We start from the raw sequence: 16,213 nt of genomic DNA, 5'->3' as shown, positions 1-16,213 counted from the left end.
CTGAAGATGCTCATGCACAACTTACACTCACCCATGTAAATAAAGCCTAAAGCTGCCTGTCCACGGGTGGGTTTGAATCGCATTCCCCGCGGCTGGATTATCCAGCTGCGGGGAACGCAGGGAAAGCACTCCATAGCGTTGCTATGGAGAGCGCTTCCCCCCTGTCCACGAGTGGAGAATCATAGTGATTCTTCGCTCGCGGGCGGCAATTCGCTGCATACTGCGAATTACCGCGACTCTCTACGGTCAGCCTGTCAGACAGGCTGACAGCGGAGATCCGTCTGCCAGCTCCTGCTCCCCGGCGGCGGAGATCCGCCGCGGGATACCGCAACGCCCGTGGACAGGCAGCCTAAGGCTAGTTTTCCGTGCAGGTTTTTGTGGCTTTTTTTGCATACATTTTTCAAGCTAAAGATAGGCATGGGTTAAAAAGGAATAATTAAGGGCTCATTCACACAACGCTGTGTGGGTCATGTAGCGTTTACCGGTCTGTGCGAGCTGTCAGACTGCGCATGACAGAGTATCTCTTGAAAGCAGACATGCACAAGGTGAGTTTTTTTTTTTTTTTTTTTAAATTACCCACTCTGTTTTATAGTGGGGTTGCATATGTATTGTTGCCCGTATGCAATGTATTGCGTATGGACAGTGTTGCACACTGAGATCTTTCTTATGCATGCATCTACGCACAGTGATTACATGCTAATGTGAATGGATCAATGAAAGTTTATGTACTTTCATTGACTCCATTCACCATGTGTCAGAATTAAATCTAAAGCCCCATTTACACGGGACAACTGTCGAGCAAACAATGCCCTACACTAGTCCCTGCATGTACTGGCTCATGTGCCTTTGCACAGGAGCAAGTATCGTTGGCTGGCAGCAGGGCGGCTGGAGGAGATTTCACTCTTTGCTCTTCCCCACCCCTCTCCATTCACTGTACGCAGCGACTGTTTAGTACTGAACGGCCGTTGCTTACAGTGAATGGAGAGGGGTGGGGGAAAGTAAAGAGTGAAATCTCCTCCAGCCACGCTGGCCCCCTGCTGGCTGCTCTGTGAGTGAGCCAGCGATACTTGCTCCTGTGCAGCATCACGGGAGTGAGAACACACAGGGACGAGTGTCGGGCATCGTTTGCCATTCATTCTGTGTAAATGGGGCTTAAGTCATACTACTACTTCCTGCTGCCACTCCAGTCTCCAGGTAGTTTCTTTACACTTTTGTCTGCAGCAGCCCCATAGTTGTTTAGCCATGTGGCTGCTACAGTCAATAGAAGGCTAACAAGGGGCATCATCAGTGATGTCCCATAAACAGACTGGGGCTTCTACATGGCAAGCCCACCTGTGATGCTGAATACACTTCTGGATTTCAGAAGAAAAAAGAAAAACTTGCGGCATCTGAAAAGAGTTTGAAGAAAATCAACTTAAGTAGTGCTGACTGTACGGTGAACTGTGAGTGCTTGATATCCAACTCTTACAACCGACATTATTGTGTTTCACACATTTATTGTATCCTACACTAAATCTTTGTAACTCAATACATTCAATATGTTCTGGTAATGGTAAAGCTCATCACTAGATACTGGTCAATTATGTACTATTCCTTCATGAGAGCTAGTTAGTTCCCATTCCTTAACATGCCATAGTGATTCATGGGCCCAACCCATGTGCCTGCTTTGTCACATATGTACGTCCGCCCCATAGTAGAGCTGCCATGCCAGTCTATAGATAATTAAACACTTTAGTTGCTAGGCTCCTTCGGTCACCCTATCATATCACCCCCTAAGTGAATCTCCGGATGTTGATAGATTGCTATGGCAGTTGTGTGCCTAAGAGTGGTGTCCGGGACAACTCTTATTTATAAGGCCACCCGCACACGAGCAGATTTGTATTGCGGAATCTAAAGCGGGCGTCAACCTCCGGATTCCACAGAAAATGAAGCCTATAATATGCTATTGAAACCCACTTTTTCCACTACACGTGCGGAAATCAATTGCGGAGGGAAAAAAAAAATTGCAGCATGTGTGGATTCCGTGTGAACGGCTTCCACTGAAGTCAATAGAAGCCGTATGGCCTGCCCGCACTGACATTATGGAAAGGTCGTGGATTCCCAGTCATCCCTAGGCAGAGATTAAAAAAAAAAAATCTGTACAGCGCAGGTCCGGCAGCTTGCCATGCGGATCATGCACAGTACAGAGAAAATGAAAGAAAAGAAGGTATGTCTGGTTGTTTACTGGCTGTGTGGAGGTGGCCTAACTCTGCCAGGACCTATTAGGTGTACTAAGAGTTGCATTGTATTATATGAGCAATTGTGCTAAGAAATTTTGGCACCAAGAGACTAAAATAGTGAAAAAAAGTGAAAAAGAAACATAATTGGTACTGCCATGTTCACAATAACTTAAATTTAACGTGTAATGTGAACACTATAAACATAAAATAAATTAAAAGCAATAGCAGAATCGTTGCCTCTTGTTCATCTCACCTGCTAAAGGGCTGATTAAACAGCAATCAAAAAGTTGAAAGTACCCCATAAAGAAATCATAATGGCACTACGGTAATAAAAAACTCATTCCTCAAATACAAACCCTCACAAGGATTCTGCTGGGGGTAAAATCAAGTTAGAGCCACAAAATATGGCAACACAAAATATGTTTGTTTGTTTTTTACTTGCACAATAGAAGTAAAACTAACTATAAACTTGGTGTGGCTGTAAATGTACTGACCCACAGAATAGAGCAAACCGATTGTTTACAATGCATGAAGAATGCTGTAAAATTGTGGTACAACTTTTTTTCCCCAACCCTCCAGAAAGAATAAGTTTCTAAATTCTTTATATAAACTCCTTAAATGGTGGCATTAAAAAATACAACTTATCTCGTAAAACACAAGCCCTCAGACCGTCACATTGAGAGAGGACAAAAACACGTCTCCCAGAGGAGGGATTTGAAAAACAAAAAAATTGCTGCGCCCTAAAAGCCATAACAAGCCAAATCATTAAGATCCATGTAATATCCACCAGCATTTGGTAAATAATGTTTATGCGTTAACTAATTATTGCTCAAGCAAACAAAACGAAGAATGGCCAAACTTATTTAATGGGTTCTCAGCTCCAAGACTTTCAACTGTTTACAGATATAAAACTTTTTAAGCAAAATTAATGTGTAAATCAGCTTCTCTGCAAAAGTTCCCACTGTATAAAAAACCAGAGCGAGCCTTTCAAGCACATGCATTCACTTTGAGATATGCATGACAGCGCTTTAAATTTATACCCAACATCACAGTAGTTTAAGTAATTATTGTTGCTTTCCTAACTGGGGTGAAAATAAGCTTTGCATTAAGGTGGAAATGGCTTTAGGTAAATCAATGTCAATTAATAAAACTAGTATAGCAGGTAATGAACAGATGCATCTTTAAAAGGCCATAACATGGGACATATTACAATGGCACACACAGATAAAATAATGGACAAAAATTATTTCCTCTGAAACACTAACAGCAAAGCTGCAAGTCATTACCTTTTCGTAAAGCAGTAATTTTAATGAAGCAGATCTTTAGAACTAGTGATATGGGTTGCTCATTAGCTGAAAAGAAAATTCCCCCTGCTGAACTGCAAGGCTATAATGACTAGGATGTTTTATCCTCCAGCAAAAGGTATTTTAATACCAAATGGAAGATGGAAAAAACAACTTTTCTTATACAAGAAGATGGAAAAGGTAGTTGTGTTAAAGAGCACGTCCATGCACAGATGAATATTTTTCAATCTACTTAGGCGAGTGGTCGTGCCCATAAGAGAGGGTGTAACATTCATATCATACATGGGAAGTTAGATGTGGCATCAAATACCTCCATTGCATGTATGCTCTTGACAATACAAGAAGCAGCTAAGCAGGTCTAAAGGCTCATTTACTCGCAAAGACAATCTTTCAAACGATTGAAAGATTGACAGTTTTAGCGATCATTTTTTATAAAGTACTAATGGGCACTAATGCCCATTAGTACTTTATCAGCTTCATTTGCATGCAAATGAGCCTCCTAGAGCGGCTTGCAGAAATAAACAGGTGGTCTGAGCTCTGCAATTAGCTCCTTTGTTCTTGCACAGGCTGTCAGCATGAATACAATGTAATCAGCCACTCCCGTGGAGAACAGAGTGCGGTTCCTGTTATCTCTCTCAGGCTGAAAGATGGATTTGAAGCTCACCTAATAATCATCATTCAGCCAAGAGTAAACGATGGGAGCATTTGCACACAACGATTATCACTCAAATGCAATAGTTTTTTGAAATTCAATAATCATTGCGTTTAAATGGGTCTTAACTAGAGATGAGCGAACGTACTCGTAATGAGTACTTACGCACCCGAGTACCGCCATTTTCGAGTACTTCAGTACTCGCGCGTAAAGATTCGGGGGGCGCCGGGGGGCGGGGAGAGGCGCGGCGGTGCGGGTGGTAGCAGCGGGGAATAGGGGGGAGCCCTCTCTCTCTCCCTCTCCCCCCCACTCCCCGCCGCAACCCCCCGCGCCGCCACGGCGCCCCCCGAATTTTTTCGCCCGAGTACGGAAGTACTCGAAAATCGCGGTACTCGGGCGAAAAAGGGGCGGGGCCGAGCACGTTCGCTCATCTCTAGTCTTAACTAACAGGTAAAATGTAGTTAACCCGCATGAGGCGGAAGAAAAAGAAAAAAAAACACAACAACAAAACTTAAAAAGGGTTGTCAGAGATGAGGAAAAGGGGGTTGCCAATGTTGGCTAAGGGCACTTTGCAGCTAAAACCCATTCTCTTAAAGAAAAAACAAAGGCGAGATCCTAAAAGCAGTAAATGGATAGAAACTATCCCATTTTTGGGAAAGAAAAGAACACAACAGGCAGACCTTTTTTCCTAGCCCCAGGCAACACGTTTAAATTCCGTATTTTAATGACATGTACTTATCTCTGCCAAAGTAACGTGTTTAATGTGCAATTTTCCAGAGCGCAATGGAATCATACTGAGTAGTTGTGTAAGAATAAAAAAAAACTAACGTCACAAATCGTACAAATCAAACTATCTCGCCCATTAAAAGGTATCATTTTAATAATACTTTAGCTTTTTCTTTTTACAGTGCACAAAAGAATCTTGATGAAAACCGTGAAACACAGATTGAACAAGAAAAATAAAAAAAACAAAAACTGAAAGATATACAGGTACACTACCATTCAAAAGTTTTCCAACACCTCAATTTTTCTAATTCAAGTCCAGAAAATAATGTTAAAAATAGTTTAAAAGTAAAAAAAAAAAAACTTACAAAAAAGAAAATTGTGAAATTTGAGCCTCATATGCATCAGTCTGAATTTGTGATTTTATCCAAAGGGATTTTTTTAGGGGACACAACAAGGACAGCTGCTCTTCAGTACAAAAAGCAAATTCTGGTTTGAAATTGGATGCAAACTACCGTATATGCCGACGTATAAGGCGACTGAGCGTATAAGACGACCCCCCAACTGTCGCCTTATAAGCCAGGAATACTGTGTAAAAAAAAAAAAAAAGCAGTACTCATCTCCCCCGGCGCTCTGCGGCGCTGCTGCAGGCTGTCGCTCCCTCCTCGTCCCCGACAGAGCATTGCTTTCTGGATGTGTGGCTTGAAATCTCCGCCTCCAGAAATCTAATGCTGTGATTGGCTAACTCACGTGGCGTCAGCCAATCACAGCCATTCAACAATGCTCTGCTGGGTATGAGGAGGGAGCAACAGCCTGCAGCAGTGCAGCAGAACGCCAGGGGAGGAGAGTACTGCTTTTTTTTTGACACTTTTGTTTTGTATACCCGGCGTATAAGACGACCCCCGACAGCAGAGCAGATTTTTCGGGGTTAAAAGGTAGTCTTATACGCCGGAATATACGGTCGTCCAAAAAGTCTCTCAACATTTGTATAGTACTATCAAATCCTCTGATTCTATGTAACCGGTGTTGGAACAAACTGCATTACAAAACCCCTTGAAAAAAAATATTAAAAATCCACTTTATTTCCTAAATATTAAAATGTGAAAAATGACCACCACTACAAAAATCTCTATGGCACATTTCTGGTGCATATGTGTGCCCTCGGTCAGAACAGAGGTGAACCACCATCGCACAGTTTAAAAAGTAAGTGGATAACTACAGACACTTGGACATCAACTAACAAGGTGACATGATACAGCAATTACAAACATGATAACAACTCAAATGTGTTGCATAATAACTAAATATATTAGCTATAGCCCTTCAAAAAGATATAATAGTCCATGCAACACATGACGCTCATAAACCAGAGCTGACATTACAGTCATATAGCCATACATAAAGATAAACATCAGGTATAAATTGTGCTAAAACTAGCCACAAACACTCAAAGCTTCAGTTTCATGCCCTCGCATGTATGAAGAAATCCAAAACAGCAACACTGTTACCTATAGTTCCTTCAGTTATGCAATTGCCTAAGTGCACAGATTTCTTTAGACATGGAAGATAACTGAAGCTTTGGGTAGTATGTGTGGCTTGCTTTAGCACAATTTATACCTGATGTGTGATATCCATGTTTAGTCCAACATATGTTTATATTTACAAATGGCTATGTGGCTGTAATATCAGTGATGGTCTATTATTTTATATGAAGCATGGAGTATATCTTTGTGCTGGGCTATAGTTATTATATTTCGTTAAGATGTTGGTCATTGCTATATCATGTGACCTGTTAACTGATGTTCAAAGCTTTATAATTATCCATTTGCCATTTAAACAGAGGGGTGGTGGTTCAATTCTTCGAAAACTACGGGTGCAGTTTACCAGAAAGCTTTTTGTAGTGGTGGTCATCTTTCATTTATGAAATGAAGGGGATTTTTGGTATTCTCAAAGTTACTTGCTTATTTGGATGATCGAACAAGCCGTGCTTTCCTGTGGATCTATAGTAGGCTGCTGAGCTGTTTTTTTCCCCCCTGTCTATATAGTTTCCTACAATAAAATTGTCAAGAAAGTCAAGAAGGCAGTCAGTACACTTTCTTATACCATCAAGGCACCTGAAAACTGGGAGGGGACTCTGATGGGTAGAGGTCTGGGAGACCAAAGGCCACTGCAAAATCAGATGACAAGTTTTTGAGATTCAACATTTTGTGTCATCCGCACCTCACAGTACACACTATATATATATATATATATATATATATATATATATATATATATATATATATATATATATATATTTTTTTTTTTATTCAAATCAGTTTTTATTAGCATCACGGAAATGATTTTACAAATTAGAGGGCAAATAAAGATTTACAGAAGCAACGAAATAGTAGTTTGAAAAGGATTATTACATTTATCTTGTCATATATTTATTATGATGCATATTATTTCAATATGTTACAGGGGAAAAACAGGCTCTTTCTGCCAGGGGATCTCTAGTCGGGTTGGAGGGGAGGGAAGGGAGGGAGAACATTCGGAAAAGTACTAACCAGGTATAAAACGGGAGTGAAGACATTGTGACTGATACATATCATGCCAAAGATTCCGCAGAGAGTCATATTTTACTATGGCATTCTTTCTAAGGGCTAGAATTCTTTCATTGATGCTGTGTTTGGACAGCACGTGAATCAGGTCATCAATTGGCGGTATCTTGGTTGTTCGCCATCGTCTTGCAATAAGTCGTTTTGCACCCAGCGATATATGAACTGCCTCATCAGGGGTTTTACATTTAGGAGGGCTGTACCTGGTAGCATTGGGACAGTTGCTTCTGTCAGATTTTTTAGCAGAGAAAATACTTCCTTCCAGAAGGGTGTAATTAGCGGGCATGGCCAAATATGTGTAAAGCCGCCTGCAAACGGGCGGGTCGGATCCGGCGGCGAGGATCCTCGCCGCGGGACCCAACCCGTGGGCCTGCAGAGAGCGGCGCGTACTCACCCGGCGCATGCGCAGACCGGAGCCGGCGGCGGGTGAGTGAGATTTCTGTGCGGGGCTCTGAGATAGAGCATGCCACGATTTGTTTGCCGCACGGCCAAATCGCTGCCGTCTGCATAGGATTGCGTTTGTTAACGCAATCCTATGCAGGCTTCCAGCGGTGGAAATTCCGCGGGAAATACCGCCGCGGAATTTCCGCTCATGTGCAGGCGGCCCAAGAGAGAGATTTCTTGCCTGCATTCCTTCCAACATAGAGAATCAGTGGTTAGGTAGTGGGCTCCGAGTTGAGATGGTGTGAGGTACCATATCGTTAATACCTTAAGGTGTGTTTCCATCATGATTGCATAGCTAGTAGCTCGATTTGCCCACCCGAAAGTTTCTATCCAGCCCTCAGCTGGGACACTAACTCCCAGATCTTTTTCCCAGTTTAGGAGATGGCTTTTGTTACCAGTTCTTAGGTTACCTGCTATGTGGTCATAAAAGAAACAGGTTTTAGATTTATTAGCTTGCAGGGTTTTTGCGAGGCCTCTGGCATACTTATGTTAGGTAGCTGGGACGATTGGAGAAAAGATCTACATTGGAAATATTTATACAAGTCTGTTTTAGGAATCTCAAATTCATTTACCAAGGACAAAAACGATTTAATAACGCTGTCAGTGAACAAGTCTGAGATATACCATATGCCTTTTATAGACCACATATCAATTGGATACCTGGAATAAAATATTCTAGGGTATAGATAGGAATCTTTTTTATTCTGAGGGACGTTGTTTTATCTGTAGTTTGTGCCAAATTGCTCCAGGCCTATATAGTTGTTTGCATCGGTAAAGACAGAGAGGGGAGGTGTAGCAGAGGACGTAAGGGAGGGGATATTGCGGTGAGGGTTTTTGCATAGACCATAGAAATTAGAAGTTTGGATCCAATTAGTTCTGCTTCTAGACTAGGCCAGCTAACCAACGAGGGGTTTGTGAACCATAACAGGGATTGATTTAAAGTGATGGCACAGTAGTATGCTTCAAGATTTGGGACGGCAACTCCTCCTCGAGACTTATGGAGAGCTAGAATTGAATGGAAATTCTAGGTGGCTTTCTGTCCCAGACATAATTGGTCAGTTGTTTTGGGAATTTTTACATTGATTTAGGGACTGGTATTCGGAGCAATCGGAAGTAGTGCATTAGTTTTGGAAGGACCATCATCTTATATAATATAATGTGGCCTAAACAGGTAACTTGTTTTTTATAATTTTCTAATTGCAGCTCTTTTAGTAGAGGAAAGTAGTTTTTTTGGGCCAAATCAATAAGGGGAAGACATAAATGTATTCCTAGATATGGGATACTTTTCTTTTGCCACTGAAAGGGATATTACTGTTGTAGCTCTTTTCTTAGTTTCTCACTAACGAGCAAGCTTAAAATTTGTGATTTGGAAATGTTTAGTTTATAGTAGGAAACTTCTGAAAGCAGAGAGAGTTGTATATGCTGCTCGTAGGGAAGTTGCAGGTTTTGTTAGTGTTAACGATAGGCATCTGCAAAGAGGCTTATTTTATGTTGTCGAGTGTATCCCATGGATATGGGGGTTCAGTTTAAGATGTTCCGCCAGGGGTTCCATCACTAAGGTAAAAATCAGCAGCGAAAGTGGGCATCCCTGGCGAGTGCCATTCGTGATATAAAGGCTTCAGATAATGTACCATCAACTAACACCCTAGCTTTGGGGGATGTATATAGTGCCCTAATAGCTTGGATCAGGTTTCCTGTAAAGCCAAATTTTTCGAGGACTGAAAAGCAAAGCCCCAATGAAGCCTGTAAAAAGCTTTTTCAGCGTCGAAGGCTAATAAGACAGAAGGGGAATGTGAGGTGTCCATTTTTTTTTTTAGGAGATTCAGAACTATTCTTGTACCGTCCGGGGCCTGTCTTCCTTCTGTGAAACCCACTTGGTCTGAGCGGACTATAATGGGTAGGATCTTGAGGAGTCTTTTGGGCTAAGATTTTTAAATATATTTTTTTACATCACAGTTTGAAGCGGAAATTGGTCTGAAGTTTGCTGGCGAGGAAGGATATTTGCCGGGCTTAGGGATTGTAACCACCGTAGCCTCAAGCATCCCTTCAGGGAGTTTGCTTTGTATTATAGCTTGATTAAATGTAAAGGTGTAAGGGAGAGTGTGTATCGTTTATGATATTCATTGGAGAATCAATCGGGCCCTGGCGATTTTTGTAATTTTAGCATATTAATTATCTCAAGTATTTCTGTTGTTGATATGGGTTCATTCAGGTAAGCAGTTTGGGTCTCTGAAATGGATGGGAGATTCAGGTCTCGGAGGAAAGATAATATTTTTTGCGAGGACGGTTGAGGAGTGGAGCTATCACCCTAAAGATTGTATAGTTTTCCATAAAACTGGCAAAAAATCTCGGCTATCTGTTTTGGATGGAAAACTTTTCATTTTGACTGTCTAGGCTTGTTATGAATGGAATTTTAGTTTTTGTTATTCTCTTTTTAACTAGGTTCACCATTAACCGGGAGGGTTTGTTGACAGAGGCGTAGTAAGTTATTCGGGAGGATTTCAATACCCTATCACTTTTAAGTCACTTTTAGAGAGCCTGGGGTTTCAGAGCTCTGGACTAAGCGGCCATTCCGGTGTTCGGTTAAGCCACTCCTCCCACAATACAAAATCTTTAAGCACAGCTTAATGCAGCAAAAAATAAACAAGTTCCATTTCAACCATGAAGAGAAGACTCCTATCTGCAGGTTTGACAGGTAGCGTATCCATAAGAAAGCCACTGCTAAGATTGCAAAAGAAAAAGGACTTTCATGGGCCAACGGCACTTCCACCTGGACTACTGAAGAGTGAAAGGTGGTCCAGGGCGAATGTTGGAAAATTTGACATCTTTGATACATCATGGTGGACATTTGTATACTGTCAAGGAGGAGAAACTGTGGTTCCCAAGAGTGTGACACCAACTGTCAAACATGGAGGCCGAAGCATGATGGTCTGGGGAACTTTTGCTGGATGGCAACATGCACAGTGAGACTGGGACAACGGACAAAATGGGCTACCACAACATTTTGATATGCCATGCAATACCCTCTGGTATACACCTAGTTTGACAGGGGTTCATATTATAGCAAGATAATGATCCAAAACATACTTATGTCAGAACTACCTAACGTGACAAGAAAAAGCTGGTAGGCTTCAAAGAATGGAATGGCCTGCACAATCTCCAGACGTAAACCCCATTGAGCTTGTTTGTGAGGAACTGGACAGAAGGGTGAAAGCAAAGCAACTTACAAGGGCAGCTGTACATGTACATGTGTGGGAACTTCTGCAACAATGTTGGAAAGAAATTTCTGAGTAATATATGAATGCAATTATAGAAAGAATGACTAGACTATGTAAAGCTCTTATATCAACCAGAGGTGGCTACTATGAAGAGTCAATCTAGATTTAATTTGGTAAAAAAGTTATTCCATTAATTTTATTCATCTTGTGTGTTCTACTCTTTCATTTCGAAGTACATTTGAGACATAACATTCTGTAAATATCAATAAAAACTGGAAAAATTAAGGTGTTCTAAAACTTTTGACTGGTAATGTATTGCCACACTGAATATACTTTAAAGGTGTCTTTAAATAAACTTATAAAGTATAAATTATGTTACATTAAAATAAGCGTGGAACAGGTATAGCTGAGCATTTTGTAACAATTTGCTGCAAACTGTGAAGAAATGATAAGCTATTGCTGTATATTTTTCCAATTGTCATTTTGCCTGGAGATGCCCTAACAGCAATATGACATTCTTAATACTTTATCAATTTCCTCCTCTATGGTCAGTCAGTTTACATTAGTAAAGCAATGTCTCCATCTATAGAGAGAAGTTGTAACCCAGAGATCTCTGTTCACATCTTGATAGGTTTCTGTCTGCAGAACAATTAGGTGGTAAAATTCAATGTTTTTCCTGACTTCACATGACCAGAGTTGTGCGCTTGGCTCTCAGATGCTCTATAAACAGACATCTCCTGCTTCACTCTATGGCAAGGTATGCATTTTTGGCACTGGCCTTGCTGTGGGAGTATCAAACCTGTATGCGTAGACAATGTTGGCAGCTGTGCCAGTTTTGAGGATGTTCAGAAGGCTATTCTCCATCACGTTTTGCATATTGGAGATACATGTGGATTTTAAAGCTCCAAGAGGGAGGGGGTTTTCTTTCAGTGGTACATCTGCTTTGTGGGTCAGAAAAACCACCATATCACTAAATAGGTTCTAAAGTATAATGTTAACTAGTACTCCTTGTACTTAATTGGAAGCCTTTTAGTAATAAATAGATTATATTTCCTTTTACACGTACAGATTTATTTTTCATGATCAACACTGGTTTAATTTCGGAAATTCTTACCTTTGAAGTAATGAACCTGAAGTTCGACAAAAAATGTAAAAACAAATTCCCCACTCAAGCCCTAAACATATATTCTGCTACCGTTTTTACATCTGTCTGATGTTATTCAGTGACTACCAGAGCAATAAAGCCATTCAAAAAGTAAGAATATGCTGCTGATGCAGTTCCAAACTCAAACGCTGCACATTGACTACACCTAAAAGCTCAGACTACCGGCATCTGCCATCGTACTTAAGGGATTAGACACCCACAATACATACCTCTACTTGCTTTGTCTACTGTCTGTATGTCCTCCACAAAAAGCTGAACGTCAGGGAACTTCCTTTCACATATTTCAGCCAAGAAGTGAATTAGTGTTGTTGACTGGTCTACTGATTTGGTGTCTTTGAGCTGTAAGGCAAAAGGAAAGACCAGCATGGTAAAGCTCCGACAACAAGCATAACACACACAAAAGAATATGCAGAGGAAGAATAATCATGATCATTGTAAAAGAAATGAAACAAAAAACACTCATAAAAGCAGCTAAAAAAATCATTTTGAATGTTGCAGCAGAATAACACATAACTGCTGAACAAGACGACATGTACATCTAGAATATATAGTGTAGACTTCTGCAGCTCCACCACCCAATAGAAATGATATACTAATACACGCATGACAGGGCAGAAAGAAGTCATTTGTTTGTCTTAAACTCTGAGAGTCACTTAAAAATAACACACAAAAATTGCTGAACGTTCCAATTTAGAGGTGGAAAAGACAAAATATGCACCATGCATTTCCATCCCAAAGGGGACTTTAGAGGAGGAAAAAAAAATAGATGATTTATACAGAACAGCAGTTGATTGAAAAGCGGGCAAGTTCTTTTACAAAGCTTTCATAATATATATTGAGGGGTTCTGACAGAGGTGACCATACTTTTTGTTAAGTGACAACTTCCAACAGAACTCAGAGAAAAGCAATATGCCTTGTAGCTGCAGTAACATAGATAAAAGCTTTTTTTCAACAGCTTGATAAAAATGAACAAATCTGCAAAGCGCAAAAGTTCAAATTATAATGAAGTGGATGGGTTTTATACTCTGTGAAAATTCTACCTTTTATATTTTGTAAGCTTGTGATGGACCATAGCTATTGTGGGGCTGTTAATGAGGAAGATGTCAGCAATGGGCCACCAAGCATGTCATCCCACTGAGATAATACTGCTATGAAAAGATATATATGTGCTCTCATGGAAAACCTGCATTGTAAAACATTTTTTTTTAACTTTGTTACTGCAAATTATGACAAAAGGGAGTCCTGTGGAACAAGAACATATCAAGAGGTTTGAAACTTTGCTTCATACATAGCTTCATTAAAAGTAGAAAAACCCTTCATGCTATATCTGATCTAAACCTGTACCGCATATTACGGAATGTTATACTCATTAATTCATGTCCAATTCAATTAAAGTAGAAGCGTACTTAAAAGGAAACTGCAGCGGCAGAAAAAAAAAGTTTCCGCTGGAATTACTCAATTGTGATTTCTTTTTTTAGACTCCCCAATAAGTACTTCCTGACCTGTAAGTTTCATGGAGCAGGGTCCTACATATACATGGGTTGTGCTCAGTAAAGTGGACGGTGCGCAACAAGGAATTGTGGGATGGTGCTGGCATTTTGCCAAAAAAGTGAAATTTGTCCGACACTCTTTAGTCCCCTTGGGGAAGTGATCTTCAGAGGGAATGTGTAGTCAGAAAATGACCTATTATATAAATCACATTTTTGTGTTCAACATATTTAGGAATCTGTCTGTGTTTTTTGTCTTTTTTCATTTTCAGTCATAAAACTATAATATACAGGCCTTCAGGCTTTATATATGTATATGTGTACGTACACACACACACATGCATTATATATATCTTGTAAATCCTAAAATTCTATATTTTTCTTAGAGTCTACTTCCTGTCTTGTAGAGAGAGCTGTGCATCAGTCATCTCACTATCAGGTAGGATTATGTTCCATTTAGACCAGACGGCAGTCGTCTAACCGAATGCACCAGCGCTAGGTCACCGCTAGGTTGTAAGACAAGTGTAATTGACATCCATAGTCTGGATTTCATCTACAGATGACCATAGAATTCAGTCTTTAATTGAATGAGAAATAATTTGAATAATTGTGGGGGTGTTTAATTCCTCCAGGCCGGCTGGCAGTAGTTTCCCTAACCTAATATAAAATGCCTACATGCTTATTCTTGCATCACACTTTGCCCCCTTTGCGTGACCATTGGTGGATGATTTTGGGGTCATTAGATTTGATACATTGAGTGACCTGTCAGGCAAGGCCAAAGTTCCTATGTTAAGTCTAGTGGCGCTGTTGTGCTTCAGCCAACAGCGCTGCTAGGGAGAGTCAGGGCTCATTCACACTGGTGAGGGCGATATTGGGCCGTGAATCGCAGCCCGATAACACCCTCGCATATCATGTAGAAACCCCTAGATGCAAGGCGCTTTCACATGGAAACAGCCTCACACCTGCGGGACTGAAGGACTCCCCCGGCTGCCACATCCGTGGCAGGGATCACTAAGTTCTCCAATTGTTTTTATTGGGGCCGGCACAAAAAGAAAGAACATGCTGTGATTTTATCCCTGCACAGCATCACAACGCGGTGCCATGCAGGGGAGCATTGCAAACGGGAAGGAGCACATTCCACGTGCGTGTAGCGAACATCACATCAATCTAGGGTTCTTATAAGTAGATCAGCTCTTTAAAGACATGTTCACAAAGCTTATAGTCACATTAATGACAGTTCAATATCAATATACATTCAAGGAAACTTTAATATCTCAGCCCAGACATAAAAGCCTTAAGGTATTTCATGTTTTAATACTCTTTTAAAGACTTTAATCTTCCTTTACTGGACCAATGTCAACAATATTCATATTCAGGCAGCAAAAGAGTGTAATAAGTTGATTTCAAAAAATGTAAATACGGTAGATTAAACTTTCACTAGCCTGCGGTAATTCTATGAATGGATATATATGGCATGCTGGATAATGAATACAGGTAAAACACTTCAACCTGCAATCAACAGAGTAAAAGCCTACTGCCGGGAGAAGGGAAGCAGATTTTCCAAAAGAAATCCAAACAGACATTCAGAGCAGTTGTTGGGCGGCTTGTGCAGAATGTGAAGGTGCTTCTCAATAGCAAAGTGCTGAATAAAGGCCCATTTACATGGAGCGATGATCGCTCAAAGATCGCTCCAAGGACAGTTTGAGTGACAGCTTTGAGCGATCATTTTGCATAAACTATTAAGCAGCACTCTGATACAATGAGGCCTCTGTCACACCGGCGTCCTTTTACAGCGTTTAGCAGCCGGTTTCAACACCCGCTAAAAAGGCTGCACAAAATCTTCATTCATTCGACTGGTGCTTCTCAGACGAGTGTTGTAGTGCAGCCAAGGTGCGCCAAATAGAATACTGTACGTTCTATTTTCAGTGCTGCAGCACGCTTGATGCCCTGCATCGTCCATTGAAATTAATGGGGTGTGGACGGCATTCTAAACACCGCTGACTATGCCATCGGGAGCGGTGAAAATGGTGACGTCAGCAACTTGCTTTGTCTGTGTTGTTGCTGTGCGAAATAGTAAAAACGTAAGCAAACACTCACAAAAACGCTTGGAAAGCACAGAATTTTTACAAAGGCTTGTGTGAGCGTGGCTTAGGGCCTTATTTGCACAGCCATATGCATATATTGCTAGTCCCGCAGCGTTTTACCGGTTTGTGTGATGCCAGTAGAGTCAGCTGCCATCACGCATGGCAGTGAGTGCACTGCGGAAGACCGCGTATCTCACGCACATTGTCAAGCGCAGTGCAACTATTTTTATTTATTTTTTCACTTCTTTCAATTCTCCGCTCCGTCTCATAGTGGGGTTGCATACGTATCGCCGCCTATACCCAATGTATGGCCTATG

General features: G+C 41.0%; 1 protein-coding gene across 3 annotated transcripts in view; it reads right to left on the bottom strand.

Annotated features, from left to right (window-relative positions):
* The window catches only part of DIAPH3 (diaphanous related formin 3), a 611,019-nt gene that overhangs the window by 255,591 nt on the left and 339,215 nt on the right, over positions 1-16,213 (bottom strand). For all 3 annotated transcript variants that reach the window (XM_066581399.1, XM_066581379.1, XM_066581388.1), the window contains one exon: positions 12,535-12,664. In XM_066581399.1, the coding sequence (XP_066437496.1) occupies positions 12,535-12,664 (130 nt within the window). The remainder of the gene's footprint in view (positions 1-12,534; positions 12,665-16,213) is intronic.

This window comes from Eleutherodactylus coqui, chromosome 1 (assembly GCF_035609145.1).
Source record: "Eleutherodactylus coqui strain aEleCoq1 chromosome 1, aEleCoq1.hap1, whole genome shotgun sequence".
Taxonomy (NCBI): Eukaryota; Metazoa; Chordata; class Amphibia; order Anura; family Eleutherodactylidae; genus Eleutherodactylus; species Eleutherodactylus coqui.
The sequence above is the reverse complement of the archived record's forward strand: the minus strand, read 5'-3'. Positions and strand labels throughout refer to the sequence as shown.